The following is a 15,856-nucleotide window of genomic DNA, read 5'->3' as shown; positions in this document are numbered from 1 at the left end:
CTAGCACCTGGGATATGTTTACCCCAATACGTTTTCAAATGAAAATGCAATCACATTTTTGCGGTTTTGCTTCTTATCAACACAACGAAGATAATTGTGTCGCAAAAAACGCAAGCATTTGAAACACCTCCCAGATTGTTCTATTTTTGGGAATTGCAATTATTCGAAAACACAACGTTGTCGAGGAAATACAAAACTTTTGTTTTCTTTAAGATGTGAATGCATTTTTTCAAAATATATCGGTATAATCTTGTGCTTAGATGTCTCTCTTCTCTCCTGCAAACTTGATTTTAAATTACGTCTTCCTAATCAGTTTTCCCTATGTACCAGAGAGCTAAATGAATTTAATCTCATGATAATTTAAAGGTATCGTTTAAATATTCAAGATATTAATATGCAAGGTTTACCGACTAACTTGTGAATAATTGAGGATGCTTACCTCACGATATTTTATGACTTCGCGTATAAATGTTTATCCATTAGCAACCTTGCCAGCATCCTCTATCTCAACCTGCAAAACCAAGGAAAATATGTACGCATGAATCTTAGACACTCGACAGTCACTTAGCAATATTTTTTCAAGGGCAATTAATCTGAAATGAGTCTAAATACCTATTAATTAGGGCTATCATTCTATGCATTTGTCTGAACCAATTATATACTGCTTTAAAAAGACATGCGATAAAGACGAAAGATCATCATTTTATGCGGATCTTGTCATTCGCGAAATAACCCAGGGGTATATTCAACATTGTTCGCTTCATGAAATCACCAAAATGGGCAAATCCTCATAAAAAGTAAAAAAATTTCAAAAAATCATCATTTTATGCGGATTTTGTCGTTTCCGAAATAACCCAGGGGTATATTCAACATTGTTCACTTCGTGAAATGACCAAAATGGACAAATCCTCATAAAAATTAAAAAGTTTCAAAAAATCATCATTTTATGCGGATCTTGTCGTTTCCGAAATAACCCAGGGGTATATTCAACATTGTTCACTTCATGAAATGACCAAAATGGACAAATCCTCATAAAAAATAAAAAGTTTCAAAAAATCATCATTTTATGCGAATTTTGTCGTTTCCGAAATAACCCAGGGGTATATTCAACATTGTCCACTTCATGAAATGACCAAAATGGACAAATCCTCATAAAAAATAAAAAGTTTCAAAAAATCATCATTTTATGCGGATCTTGTCGTTTCCGAAATAACCCAGAGGTATATTCAACATTGTCCACTTCATGAAATGACCAAAATGGACAAATCCTCATAAAAAATAAAAAATTTCAAAAAATCATCATTTTATGCGGATTTTGTCGTTTCCGAAATAACCCAGGGGTATATTCAACATTGTCCACTTCATGAAATGACCAAAATGGATAAATCCTCATAAAAAATAAAAATTTTCAAAAAGGCATCATTTTATGCGGATTTTGTCCTTTCCGAAATAACCCAGGGGTATATTCAACATTGTTCACTTCGTGAAATGACCAAAATGGACAAATCCTCATAAAAAATAAAAAGTTTGAAAAAATCATCATTTTATGCGGATCTTGTCGTTTCCGAAATAACCCAGTGGTATATTCAACATTGTTCACTTCATGAAATGACCAAAATGGGCAAATCCTCATAAAAAATAAAAAATTTCAAAAAATCATCATTTTATGCGGATTTTGTCGTTTCCGAAATAACCCAGGGGTATATTCAACATTGTTCACTTCATGAAATGACCAAAATGGGCAAATCCTCATAAAAAATAAAAAATTTCAAAAAATCATCATTTTATGCGGATTTTGTCGTTTCCGAAATAACCCAGGGGTATATTCAACATTGTTCACTTCGTGAAATGACCAAAATGGATAAATCCTCATAAAAAATAAAAAATTTCAAAAAAGCATCATTTTATGCGGATTTTGTCCTTTCCGAAATAACCCAGGGGTATATTCAACATTGTCCACTTCATGAAATGACCAAAATGGACAAATCCTCATAGAAAATAAAAATTTTCAAAAAGGCATCATTTTATGCGGATTTTGTCGTTTCCGAAATAGCCCAGAGGTATATTCAACATTGTCCACTTCATGAAATGACCAAAATGGACAAATCCTCATAAAAAATAAAAAATTTCAAAAAATCATCATTTTATGCGGATTTTGTCGTTTCCGAAATAACCCAGGGGTATATTCAACATTGTTCACTTCGTGAAATGACCAAAATGGACAAATCCTCATAGAAAATAAAAATTTTCAAAAAGGCTTCATTTTATGCGGATTTTGTCGTTTCCGAAATAACCCAGAGGTATATTCAACATTGTCCACTTCATGAAATGACCAAAATGGACAAATCCTCATAAAAAATAAAAAATTTCAAAAAATCATCATTTTATGCGGATCTTGTCATTCGCGAAATAACCCAGGGGTATATTCAACATTGTTCACTTCATGAAATGACCAAAATGGACAAATCCTCATAAAAATAAAATTTTCAAAAAATCATCATTTTATGCGAATTTTGTCGTTTCCGAAATAACCCAGGGGTATATTCAACATTGTCCACCTCATTGATACCCGTGGATTGCAGTATTTGTTACGACAATTTCTGATAATTTTTTAATTGCCACCCTCCGATTATTGCAAATACAATAGAGGAAGTTGCGCAATAATGGCAGTCTTCCGCGTTCTCTTTCTTTCTCTCTCGGAGCCTAAGATGGAGGATCCTTGCGAAAACAACACCGTTGGAAGGCAAGTTTTTTATATGAACGTTTAAATTTTAACGATTTTAAGTTATTGTGAACTATTTGAAAAACTGTTGTCTGGTTTTGCTCTTTTGCTATTTTAATTTTAACATAACACATACATAATCATTTATTTTTGAGTCACTTTAGGTACGTTTCTTTTCGAATATTCTTGTCTGCAATCCGTTTTATTTCGTACCTGGCTTTTGTTTGCCTTACCAATTAGGTGACTGGAAAATGATGAAAACTCTCATTTCTTTTCATGAAAAATTAAATAAAAGATAACTTATAAAATGTTTGCCGAAGGGCACAACAGTATTTGGGGGTATCGCATCCCTTTGTGAGCCTTATAGTACTCATCGAGCAAATATCTGTCTGTCTGATGTTTAAAATTTAACCCATTAATTCCATCCAGCACAACCAGAAGAACGAGCCAGAGTGCAAATAGAAGCGGGAAGAGGATTGGATTGTAGTTGAATCGTTGTACCCTGTTTAATGTACTTGAAGTTAAGGGCAGGAACAATTGTGAAATTGTTGAGAGGGGATCAATTTGGGGGATCAATTTTCGTTGTTTCAAGGCTGCAGAAAACAATTAGCTTTATTAGCTATTTCAGAACTTTGAATAACATTTCTTTAAAAATTTTTGCAGAAATCAAATTGAGAATCTCCTTCTTCCGTATTGGGAACGCGGAATGACTGACACAAGCAGTGAAGTTGGCAAAAAGCTTGTCTCGGAAGCCCTTCAAAATAATCCATCGTTAACACGAAGGCAAGTGAAGGTAAAGAAGCAGCTCTTCTAATATTTTTTAAGATAGGCACGTTGACACTACTTTTAGGAATGAGTTTCAAAGGATTATTTAGCCTGTTGTATTTCCAGAATTTCTTAATTTTACTAATGAACTGTTCTTTGTCCGTGATAATTTTTTTCCATGCCATCAACCCTTTGCAGCCTTTTTTGCTGAATGCTTCCTTTTCGTTTTATTTTCACGGTCTTTGATGACTGTTTGGAACCAGAAATGCTGAAAAAAGTTCTTTAGTTTCCATTTTTGTTAAAAACTAAAAGGATTAATATTACAATCATATGCAAAATTACACCATAGCATCAATTGGAGCAGGGGTGAGACTGTGAATGTACTTTAAGTGATTCCCTACCCTGGGTGCCAGAGTGACAGGGCCACAGAATTTAGAACGTGTATTCAGAATGACAAGCGAAGAAGCTTCTTTATGGCTCAATACATTGCTCAATACATCAAAATTATGCAATTTCTTTCACATGATGATGAATACTAGCTCTTGGCAAACAAAAGATTAACTCTCAACTTTGATAAATTGGACTGTCGAAAGACAATTTTGGTTGAAGATTTATCTTATCCCAAAATAAAACAAAAAAATCACTTCTGTACTTTATTTTTACTCAAGTGAAGTGACAAAGCAACAACAAAATACAACGCATTCTTTTAAATTTTTGAGCCAGCTTTACAACTATTACATTTGTTGCAAATTACCTTATTTGTACATTTATTTAAACTTAATAGTCCCTTAATTACACGAGTAACCAAAGCCTAGAATGGCGGGTTGAAATATTAATTGATGATTACATTTGAACATTTTCTCTTTGTGAGTTATTTCTATTTATATTGCGTTGTTCTTCGTCGTTTTGCGTTGTTACTGCTTGATTTTTTTGGTCTAATTGTTTTCTTTAACATATTAGGATTGGATAAATAACTATAAAAAGAAGCTGTCAGGTAAGAAAAGGAAGAGAAGCAAACAGAGCAATTCGAGCATAAGAAAAAGAAAGAGAACAGCTCGTGATATATTTCAAGAAGAATTTTTAAAACGTAAGTTACATAGTTACATTGCATATGCTAGCCTTTTCAGACCAAGAAAAATGGCAGCCTTGCTCTCATGTGTTTTTCTTCAGACGCAAACTGACTTTTTTCAAAGCCATTTTCGTGTCCTGTACCGCCAAAAAGTTTTTAAAATTTACTTTTCGTAGAGCTTTGAGAAATTAAAGAAGTTAAGATGTGTAGGGCCTTTTGGCAACATACTAACTGGATAGGGGAGGGGGCAAATTTACTTCCAGCTCCAGTGACTTTCAATTGCTTTCTATTGCCCTACTCTTTATATAAGCAACGGCTTGTCCTAGCTGGGAAATTCCCTTCAAAAAGGCTATGAAGATGAGGGCTTTTCATATCAACCCAAAGAAGTAATGACTTTGCATCTTTGTAACAGAAAACCACGGTAGTATGAGAGGACTGGAGGAGGAATGGAGCAGGGTAAAAAGAGACAAGACAGCCTTATGTGCTCTGGAGACAGAAGCAGAAGAAAGAAATGCAGGGACGGTGTTGCTTACCAACTCGGAGAAGGAGCAAAAAGCCATGAAAATCAGGAAAGAGATGCAGAACCTTGTAATCTTGCTTATTTGTCTATTGTTATGATTTAATCCAGGCAGCTACATTTTGCATTACTAATTGAAGGGGATGGAACATGTAATTGAAAATATTGATGAATCTGCAAACTATTTACAATAATCTTTCTAATGCTAAAGCAAGAGAGGTGATAAGTGACAGACGCAACAGCAAAGCGCAAAATTGAGTTATTTTTGGGCATGAAGCTTAATTTTTTTGGAAAAACTTCCCTAGCCAAAAATGTTTCGTTTATAATCTTTATGTATACCACGAAGAAAATTTTAAGTAAAAATAAAGAGGTCTCTTCATCGTGGCCATCTAGCGCATTCTTTTTAATAGAAAACCTGTGAAAATACAATGACGCAGTACTGATGAGATTAGGCTTCTGCTGAAAGAATCCGCTCTATGGGATTAATTTATCATGTAAGCGTTTTCTGGGCACTTTTCCATTTCACAATGTTAAAACATGGTGTTCATTGAAATATTGTCTGTTTGGATCGCTATTAATTTTCCTGAGTTTGTACTAGGCCATAAATGAGGAATAACACTTTTTCAGGCAACTGAACTCTCAAACATTGGATTCGAATGCTTTGGAATGATTGCCAAGCCAAACAGCAATTTATGTGGTCAGTTTGGAACGCAAAGGGGCAAAGAATTTTTAAATGGAAGTAACTTGTATTGGGACTTCTTGAGTCAAATCAACGGTAAGACAATTACAAAAATTGTTGGTTTAATGGGCGAACTAATAGCTTATTTGAAAGTAATGCATTTTTCAACAGCAAAAGGGCAAAATTTTATTAAAGTGTTGCCCTTATCTTGTAGTTAGATGTGTAGTTAGAAAATACATAATAACCACAGGATTATGGTAATTAGGTCTTGAATAAATTATTCATAGTAGGCCATAGTTCTATTTTCTATATTGTTTATATGAAAGATTATAAGAAATGGTTAGGTATCATAATTGTATTAAAGAAATATTTTTGGAGATATAGACTGAAATATAAAATGTAAAATTGAAAAAGTGTCAACCATATTATTTTCTACTTCAAAGTGAACAAGAATGACAAATCCACGATAGAATGGGAAAATTTGCGTTCTGCTGTTCAGGAAAAAATGAATCAAGCATACAGGGGTAAGAAACGACTTTAATGAACAACAATAGTCAGCATGCAAATGTGATAAAAAAAGAAGCTTTGATAGAAGAGGGTGGATTAGGATGCATTGGTAACTCAGTTTGTCCTCTTGATATTACAATTTGAAATGTTGCATCACCTTTAAAGTTAGTCATGAAAGAATACTCAATTTTGGACTAAAATCTTGCTAATGAGGAATTCGAAATATCAAACACCGAATAATGAGAATGTAAGATCTCGCGGTTTTAGGTTTTAGCAAACAATATGACATATGGCCAGACCGTCAGAGTTGATAATTTTCAATTTTTCTAAATCTTTGGGCTTTTAGATTCTGGAATGAAGTCAAAAAGGGTTGAATGGAGGAAGATAAAAGAAGGAGATGTTTTAGCCTATGGCTTCCCGGAAAATCTTAATCCAGCACCAGCGTCTTCATATGGAAAAGAATCTTTGCGAAGACTCCTCGATGAAAATGTAGTTTTTTCATTTCAAAGGGCTGCAGGTGGGAGTTTGATGTTTTTCAAATATTATAAATACAGAAATAAAGAAAATCTGCCTTATTTGCTAGATTATAGCAAAGTTACTTAAGCTTATTTGTTGATTTTCAAAAATTTAAGAAAAAATTGATAGACTTTTTTTCAATAAAACCAAACTGTGCCATTTTACTTCGTTGCATTTCTATACCATTTTGCGTTTATTCAATACACGCTAATCATTGCTTAGCACATTTTCTCTTATTCTCTTTTAGTTGATATACCCGAAGGAATGGAGCCTCCGTTTAAAATACTAGAGTCTTCTAGCAACCAAAATGCCGACTTTTTTGATACGGACACAAATATGGCAATACAAAACGAAGACGAAGTTGAGCAAATGGCAGCATCAGTCGATCTGAGTGATCCAGCTCACCTGAAAAATTTAGTAACTTCCCTTCAGGAGGCTACCCCTGTTCTAGAAAACTCCGAGGTTTATCCAGTAGAGTGTCTCCTTGGAAAAAAAGTGAGAAAGAAAGTTACCCATTATTTAGTAAAGTGGAAAGGATTCGAGAATCCAACTTGGGAGCCTCACCATAACATCCCGAAAGAAATAAAGCTGGCCTACAAGAATTCAAAAAAATGAGACACTTCATCAATTATATGTTTACGCTTATTTTTATCAATTATGTCCTATTTTAGCTACTTTAGCCATTAAAACTGAAACAGTCATTCATTCATTCTTTTATTTGTTTGCCTCTCTAAGGGCCTTGAGCTTGGAAATAACCCCACAATGAATGCTCAAAAACAAATCATTTTTGAATTCCTTGATTTTGATTCTAAAGAAATTAAAATAAATCTTTAACTTTATCATATAGCGAAGGTGGAGTACTGATCCGTTTCCACGGAGTGAAATCATTTCGCTCTGGAAGTCACTCTGCTCCACATTCCATCTCGTGCAACTCAGGAATCTGGACTGCTCTTGCTCCACAACTTTCACTTGTGGGATATGCTCTGTTATTTTGTCATCAGATTCCAAACACTGATCTGATGCATTTCCATTCACGGAACTGCAAAAAGGTCTGAAATATCATTTCTGTAAAATTATTTCCTTGGCTTCAATTTTCTTTAAAACTCAACCTTCTTCCGTATTTCATGCATAAAAAACAAAGATCTATTAAAAACAAAATTCCTTGCTCTCAGCTAAAGAAAAGGAACAAAACAAATAAAAAGACTTGAAGACGTGAAGAATGGGTATAAAATCGTAATGGGCACAGAAAAACAACTCAGAGATAAGAACGAGAGTTTTCAGATGTCTAAGACAGCTCTTTACAAAGAGACAATAAAAAAAATCCCTGTTGTCACAAATATCTTATAAATCGATTGAGTACTTGTGTTTAGTTTCCAAACTATTGCAAAATTGCCAAACAGAGGCAGCATAGGCAGCAACACAAAGAAAGCAAGCACAAGCTAGTTCATAATAAGCCACGCAGGGGCTAGAACCTTGGGATAAGAATCACAGCCAATAAAAAAGACATTGTTTGAAATAGTCGACAAATCAGGTATTTTGATCAGGTATCCTTAAGCCTAACAAAAAGGTCAAAGTACGACACACCAGACTTGACAATTAAGATATGAGTAAGACTAGATGGAACCAGTACTCCGGGCAAAAGATCTGCAAGACGAGCAACCAACACCGCCTCCCCATAAACCCATCACCCTTCCCGTCCCTTTGACCACGGGGAACTTGTTATATCCTATTTTGAACCATTAATGCTCACATTTCTGGCCTTGATAAGACCAAAATTGATGTTTCCCGAAAATGGATGGCTAAGGAGAGTGTGTGCAGCTACTATTAACCAAAGAAGGACAAATCCACAAACTATTCGTTTCGATACAGTTTTGATGGAAAGCATTTTCCCAGTGCTTCCTCAGCGTGTTTACCTGGTTCTAATGACCCTGGGTTGATAAAAATTACTAAAAAATAAAGCATATTTTTCCTTCGAACAGTGTATTGGATCTGTTTTGTGAATTTCTCCACATGTCATTACTTTCCATCGTTGAAACTTCATAGCTGCAATGAAACACAAACAGAAAATAACAGGTTTAGAGAAACATCGGTGCGAGAACTATAGAAATTACTAATGGTACTTTCTAAAAAAGAGACTTTTTTGTTATTCTTTAACTTTCATCCTCAAATAATACCTGGTATATTAACAAAACAGTGTGAAATTTCTTGCAAAAAGTACATTCAAATTCGAAAACTCCCTCTTTAAACCTACAAAAATAAATTTCACAACAGAAAAGAGATTTCCTAAAATAGAATTCCTCTTCTCCAGAGGCAAACGTTTTAGCCAACAACAGCCTTTTCGATATCTTAAAGCTAGCCTGTGTATTATCAAAGATAGGGGTAAGCCGCCGTGCCTCAAACAAGTGTGAGGCAGAAGATTCGACATGGAGCATGCATGTTTTTGGATATTCCGATACATCGGTCTGCCCGAAACAGTCACTAAAACTTTCTTTTCCACCCAACCAATGCAACAAGAACACTTTTTTATGATCTTTTTCTTCTTGGACTTCTGCTGTCGAGAACCTTGCTCCAAGTAACCATCTCTTAATAAACCAATCTAAAAATCACAAAAACGTCACATTTCTTTGATTTTATTCAGTAGGAAAAAATCTAGAAAAGTAAATAAGATAGGGATCGGTACCCTGAGTGCCAGAGCCAGACAATTTCGAGCGCAGAGATAGAAAATAGGAGAGGAGGCTCCTCCGCTTTTCCGTTTGGCGCGCTCAAAGTTTTGTGAATCTGGTAAGGGATCGGTTAATAAGCTAGCCTACGCGAATGCCTATCAAATTTGTGTGGCATTTGGAATGTTCTTTGGTATAAATTTAGGTAGAAATCATATGTTAAAACAGGAAAATTTAGCAACAGCTTTTGAAAATTTCAATTGCGTGAAAATATTGACATACCTTTTGATTCATCTCTGATAGGTGTGCTACCTCTTTTTTCGTCCCTTATTGGGCACTCTGCTGGGATATCTATAATATAAATTTATAGAGGATCAAAATTGTTTCCTACATATCTATTCATATAGATTAACTTGTTAACATATCTATCCATTCAATCATATCGCTCCAAGATATGGCCCAAATGTACGCACTTCTTATGTCAATCAAGTGCTTTGCTATCAAATATGGGAATAATAAAAAACAAAGATTAAGCAAGGCATAATTTTTCTGAATAGAATAGATCTGCTTATAAAAAGAACACGAATTTCTCCTTATAAAAGAATATCCAAATTATTCTAAACATAAAAAATTCAGGTGACCGTATATTTCTTAGACTCTTAATGTAAGCAAAAATTATTATTAAGAAAAACTGACTGTACGTTTTAGAGCTAGCCATAGACTTTGAAACGAATCTCATTTGCAATGCTAACACAAAGTCCAAAAATTATGCCACTACCATATCTGACTTACAATTTCAGTTTAAGTCAGTCTCGTTTGTCAATCTTGTCAACAGTTCACTTGGTTTTTTGGCAACTCCTGCAGCTCATTTATCGACATGTGTGACTCTTTGTCCATTGAGCATCAACAGAAACGCTATCTCATCTCCAAACTTACAGGCATCTCCATTCGCACCACATACTATATATTCTGCTGTAGAAACAAAACTTGGACTAACCCAGAGCTACTCCCCTTTTAACATTGTTTTTTTCTTTTCTCATTACTACGATTGTAATAGTTTTTATTTTGTAAAAACAGGCTAGCCAGTTACAAATTACCTTGTAATAGTGAGATAAATTACTTTGTAATTGTATATTGAACTGGAATTCAAAATGAAAGTTTTCATTATTATCATTATTATTGTTATCATTATTTTATAATTCTATGTCTTCCATGTACTGTTCTTGCAACTATGTCAATATCAACCCATGGCCTCAAGACAATAGAAATGATCATTTGATGGAAAACGTCTTTCTCAGTACGAGGGCGACTCCCAGCAGATCAATCATCTGTAGCTCACCTATGTAGCAGTTTTTATGTCACTAGAAATTTGACAAGTGTACTTCTCGAGGCCTTTCTTCACGAGTCCAAGTGCACCTATAAATCTGGTCTATTAGCTTTATCTCTTTTTCAGTGTTCACTGGCATGTCCCATAATATTGTGGCATTTTCATTTTCAATTACTTTCTCAGTTGTATGCTCATACAAATTCTTTGCAGCTGGGAGGTGATAATGTTTGCATATTTTCCAGTGCATATGCATATTTTCCTGCTGCCTTGTTATGGCGCTGAATGTATTCAGTTTTAGCGAGTATTGGGAGCCGGCTAGAAAGTGGTAAATACTTTCATGTGCAGCGATAATTTCATTGCGGTATAGTTTTGTTGCTAAGCTCTGGTTTTGTGCAGCGATGATCAGTTCTTCAGTTTCTCCCTTCAGGCCTGGGCTCTTAAACTACAAGTGGGTTTTTTTTGTCAAGGTCTGGTTTACTCAGTCTGATTGGTTAATGACCATGCATTGCTTTTATTATTAGTAGATTTCATTATCAAAATTTTTACGAACAAATGGTAATTCTGAAAATACCAGTCTACACCAAACTTCACCAAATATCTGTTTGCGATTTAGAACTTTTATGGGGACACTCTCAGATCTAGCCCTGGGTCAATCTGCCACTGCCCCCCTCTTGGATGGGCTTTCTGTCGGGGCGTCGTGGGTTTTGACTCTCATGGTAAGGGGCACAGCTTACGAATTTTCCTATATGATTACATAAAGATAATGACGTCATGAAGCGCAGGCGCAGTTATTATAAACATGTAAAGCCTAGCCATATTCATCTTCTGCGTTAGTTTTACTTAACAGCAAACACCCAATAAAATCGTAAAAATACAAAGAAATAAACTGGATAATTTTAAGTGCATGAGAAGTCTCACTAGCAACGGTGTGCTGACTTCATCATTGTCAGTTGAGTTAAGTAAAAGCTTGAAATTCATTTCATTAGAGTTAAATTTCTCTTTTGGCTCATTGTTAATCGCAGACTGTTTAACTTATTTTGAAAATGTGACCTTTGGAAAGCTTTTGGAACTGACAGACTGAAAATTGAATGCCCGCAAGTTTGGCTTTCGTTAGAAAACCTTAAAGCCTTCTCCTGTTTACATCTTTCTTGGCAATCACCATCTCGTGTTGATTATTTTCTCTAAATTTTCATAGTTTTCTTTGAACGCCCAATAGTATTCATCCAAATGGATACGAAATTTTCCGAAAAATTCCTAATGGTCCTTGCTTGGAAAGAGGGGAGGGAGGACGTGCCTAAATCTCATCAACCACATGAGGGTCAGGGTAGGCTTTTTCCCCAGCAAATTCCTGTTATATGGTCTCAGTTGACAGCGTTATGAACAAAAGGAAAAAAAACAGTGATCAGTTTGCGAATTGTGAACCTCTTAGTTGCAATATATCACCTAACTTTTAAATTTTTAACTGATTTTGCAATTTAGTGGCTCAGTTTGTCAAAGGTTAACAATTATTTAAAAAAAAAATTTTTGACATCACACACACAAACTCAATTTCAAAAGTTGTTTTATGATATTGTTCCAGCATCATTAGAGTCTGTTCATTGTATGTTCAATGGTTGTGATATTGCTGGTATAGTTTTTGTTTGCTACATCATTTGATATATGATATAGTTTAAATTAGAAATTCTTACCAGGGAAGTCAGTGAAATCATCAGAATCTATTTTTTTAAAGAAATCAAGCTCTTCTGGAAGGATAATTGATGTTCCATCCTCATACAGTGATGTGACTTTGAGCTCCAGTTCAATTTTGGGATACAAACTGTTAAAAGGAAAATGTATACTTGATATCAGCAATCAGCAGCTATTGTTAGATATATTTGCATTCAATTCTATTAATTGCCCAATGGAGAGTTTGTCACAAAACCATTTAGCAGGGGGCATAAAAAACTTTGTTTGTCTGATGGAGAAGGTTGAGTTTCAAAGTGAACAAAAGAAGGGATTTAAAAGTACACCTATTTTGCATAAATTTGGGAAGTTGTCAAGAAAGCAAACAAAGTAGCTAGAACAAAAAAAAATAATGAATACTGACTTCACGTATAAGTTAATTCATCACAATGAATCAATGCATGATGCTAAAGATTGAATCATACAGCAAGAAATTTAACTTAGAATGAGATTTGGAATAAAATTATGGAGTCACCCCCTGCCCTAAAAAGTTTAGCAATTTATAATCATATTCATTGCAACCACAGTATTGGGGATACATTAAAAATGTAACTTAATCTATGTAAATATATGTTTTCCATGTAATATTTGATGTATACACACTTATGATATTCTTCCCTGCTGATCTTGTGTTTCTTTCTAAGATGTCTTGTAAGATCATTGAAAGCTTCCCACTGTTTGGGACAACCAGTGACCTTACAGAACTCTCTTTTACGATATTTCATGTAAGGTCTATGGTTTGCTGATAAAAGGTCATTATCAGATGGAACTGGCAGCTTCCGGTGATCAACAACAGTCAGTAGTGGATGATACAGTTTTAAGTGCCGATACAGGTCTAGAAATATTTTGCCATAAGATCTGCAATTCTTAACTCTGCATGGCCCTTCCAGTTGATCAGTTTTCTAGAAATATATGGTTTACATGTAGTCCCTGGTAGGTGCAATGAATTCAAACATAACCATACTCTGCCTAATTTAATAATAAACAGTTTTATTTCTAAAAACTAAATAAATTTGGACCCTCAATTTTTGAAAACCCCCATTGAAAAGGAAAAAAACACAAAACAAGTCTATTTTGTTCTTTAGGAATAAATGTATTAAATTACAGATTGTAATTTGTATTATTTGACTACTTGAAAACAAATTTTTTTGAAAAAAAGTTTGCAAAATATCCTCTTTGTCAAATAAATGGTGGGTGCACATGAGAAAACTATATCTAACTATTTGCACCAGTTAAACAGTCAGTGATCATTAATTTGGTATTGGTTAACAGCTAATTATTCATTTACAGCTATTTGAGCAACCCCTGCTACAGCCCATCTCCTCAGGGTGCAACCCCTGTCCAAGAACCGTGCTGCTATTATATAGTGAGGGGCTTCAACGTTGTTGGGGGCTAAACATGTTGAAAACCAACTGCAAGGCAATTTCAGTATGATTTTAAGTACATTTTGGCAATTATTTGATGGGGGGCTAAAACACCCTAGGCTCCCTATCCCTGTCAGCTGTAGAAAATTTAAAACCAAAAAGACATTTTCAAAAATTTCAAACACAGGAAAAATATTTCCCAGTGGCAGACACGCCCCTGCCATTCGAATTCTAGACCAGCCACGTAGCTGCAGGGGGCAGGGGTGCCCCCCTCCCAAATGAAAATTTTGACAACAACTTGCCCCCTCTGGCTACTGTTTTTCCAAATGATATTTTAAAAAGTTGGCATAATTATAATTCCGTAAGCTTGATTTAGTCCAAATATATCTGTTTGTTATATATCTGCTCTCTTGTTTTAAAGACCGCCCCCCCCCCCCTTCAGGTATGGTTCTTGCCCGAGTTTGCCCACCCAATCTTGCCGACATCTACAGCTTCGTGGTTGTTCTAGACATGCTTTGAAAATATATTTTAACATTAGCAGTTAGTTTTGTTGCTAGCCAATCGCAACACTTTCCAAAAACTCTTTTACAAGCTATAAATACATTTAAAATATTTACAAATAACACGTCTATGCTGTTATCCACGTGGCGGTAAGTACCCCTTTACTACATCCCAACCAAAAATTGACAACCAACTATCCAACAACATCTAATAACGTGAAAAAAGAATGAGATTTGTAAAATGTAGAAGAAAATTTGAGACACGAAAGAAATTTACTCACTTTCTTTTGCGATTTAGCTGCACTGAACATCTCGGTAACACACTTCCAACAGGCCACACTACATCTGAGATTTGGCGCGAAATACCACTATTAAGTTGATATGGCAATTATTACTTGTACAGTACTTACCGTGACACTCGCCAACACATGTTAGGTGTTGCTAACACACCGCGATAGTGAGCGTACCACTCTAATACAGAGTTTTACGCTACTTAGTGTACCACCCTATCAGAATCGGGTGAAAGTCACTTAAAAATCTTTTTCAGCATTCAACTAGCTAGCAAATTTTATCTTGAAAGGGCCTTGAGGCTTCCAATTGGTCGTACTTCATCACTTTCTGTCTAGTTCTAAACATTTCACTTACTTTCCCGTCGTTTTCCTTGTTGAAATCAAGCTAGGAGATTGGAATGGTTTTCCCAAGTTTTATCAAAACTGTTTAGATACTTGGCTCGATCAGGACGCGCAGTACGAGGTAGTAATGAAAAGACACTTTAGTAGCAGCATCGCAATGCTAAGTCATGGCAAATATGGAGTTGATTTGTTGGGTGAAGGTGTAGTCAGAGTAATAAGCTCAGGAAATTTGTAGTTTGTACAGCTGCTCTCTCAAATTAATCGTTTAAAGTTCCTCTGCAGGCTTTTGAAGTGGAGATAAAACAGTTGACTATAAGTAAATGTTGGGAATTATCTGGTGGGCAACGTCAAGGGAGGTAAATGATACTAAGCCAGCAAGGAAAATGCTTGAGAAAATCCAGAGAGCTGGGACCGTTTTCGATATATCTAGTGCGTATTTCAATTTCTTAGGAAAGGAATCAAACGACTAAGGTAGCAATTGGATAATACGAGATACCCCATCTTTTGAACAATCAGTAGCATACTTAAACACAGATATATTTCAGTGATACAATGCCCGACAAACGTCTTTGCTAATTTTTATTATTTTATACTGCACTCCATCTCTCCTTAGGAACAATGTTGCTTTATGGACCGTTGGAAGGCTCGGTGAGGTCCAATGGCTCCGTTCTAGATAGCTATGATAAAAACCTATACAAACAACATCGTTTTGGGGGAAAGACGTGGCGTCGTTGGTCATTGTTACCGAAGATAGCTAATTTTTTAAAGAAATTTTGGGCAGCATGGCGTTCCAAGGACTTTTGCAGGGAATTAAGAAAATAGACATCTCAAGGCCGTATGGATACTATTTACACGGTAAAATCTTGCTAAAATGCA

The 15,856-nt window shown here is 35.2% G+C and overlaps 2 protein-coding genes and 1 long non-coding RNA gene across 3 annotated transcripts in view; 1 reads left to right on the top strand and 2 right to left on the bottom strand.

The window, feature by feature from the left end:
* LOC148958613 (uncharacterized) overlaps positions 1 to 15,856 on the bottom strand; it is a 47,545-nt gene that overhangs the window by 15,741 nt on the left and 15,948 nt on the right. The window lies entirely within an intron of this gene.
* Positions 4,433 to 7,431, top strand: LOC148958614 (uncharacterized). The gene is made up of 6 exons (XM_089112273.1): positions 4,433 to 4,574; positions 4,969 to 5,144; positions 5,701 to 5,848; positions 6,196 to 6,276; positions 6,606 to 6,776; positions 7,023 to 7,431. The coding sequence occupies exons 2-6, from the start codon at positions 4,983 to 4,985 to the stop codon at positions 7,388 to 7,390; spliced, it is 930 nt and encodes a 309-aa protein (XP_088968399.1). The 5' UTR covers positions 4,433 to 4,574; positions 4,969 to 4,982; the 3' UTR covers positions 7,391 to 7,431.
* On the bottom strand, positions 7,566 to 15,645 carry LOC135689279 (uncharacterized). The gene is made up of 5 exons (XM_065206458.2): positions 14,630 to 15,645; positions 13,088 to 13,386; positions 12,451 to 12,578; positions 9,718 to 9,786; positions 7,566 to 9,371 (listed from the first exon to the last, which is right to left on the bottom strand). Exons 1-5 carry the CDS (start codon positions 14,657 to 14,659, stop codon positions 8,926 to 8,928), a joined length of 972 nt encoding a protein of 323 aa, XP_065062530.2. The 5' UTR covers positions 14,660 to 15,645; the 3' UTR covers positions 7,566 to 8,925.

This window comes from Rhopilema esculentum, chromosome 13 (genome assembly GCF_057945365.1).
Source record: "Rhopilema esculentum isolate cy_ngs chromosome 13, ASM5794536v1, whole genome shotgun sequence".
NCBI classification, from domain to species: domain Eukaryota; kingdom Metazoa; phylum Cnidaria; class Scyphozoa; order Rhizostomeae; family Rhizostomatidae; genus Rhopilema; species Rhopilema esculentum.
Note: the sequence above shows the minus strand (reverse complement) of the source record. Positions and strands in the feature narration are given on the sequence as shown.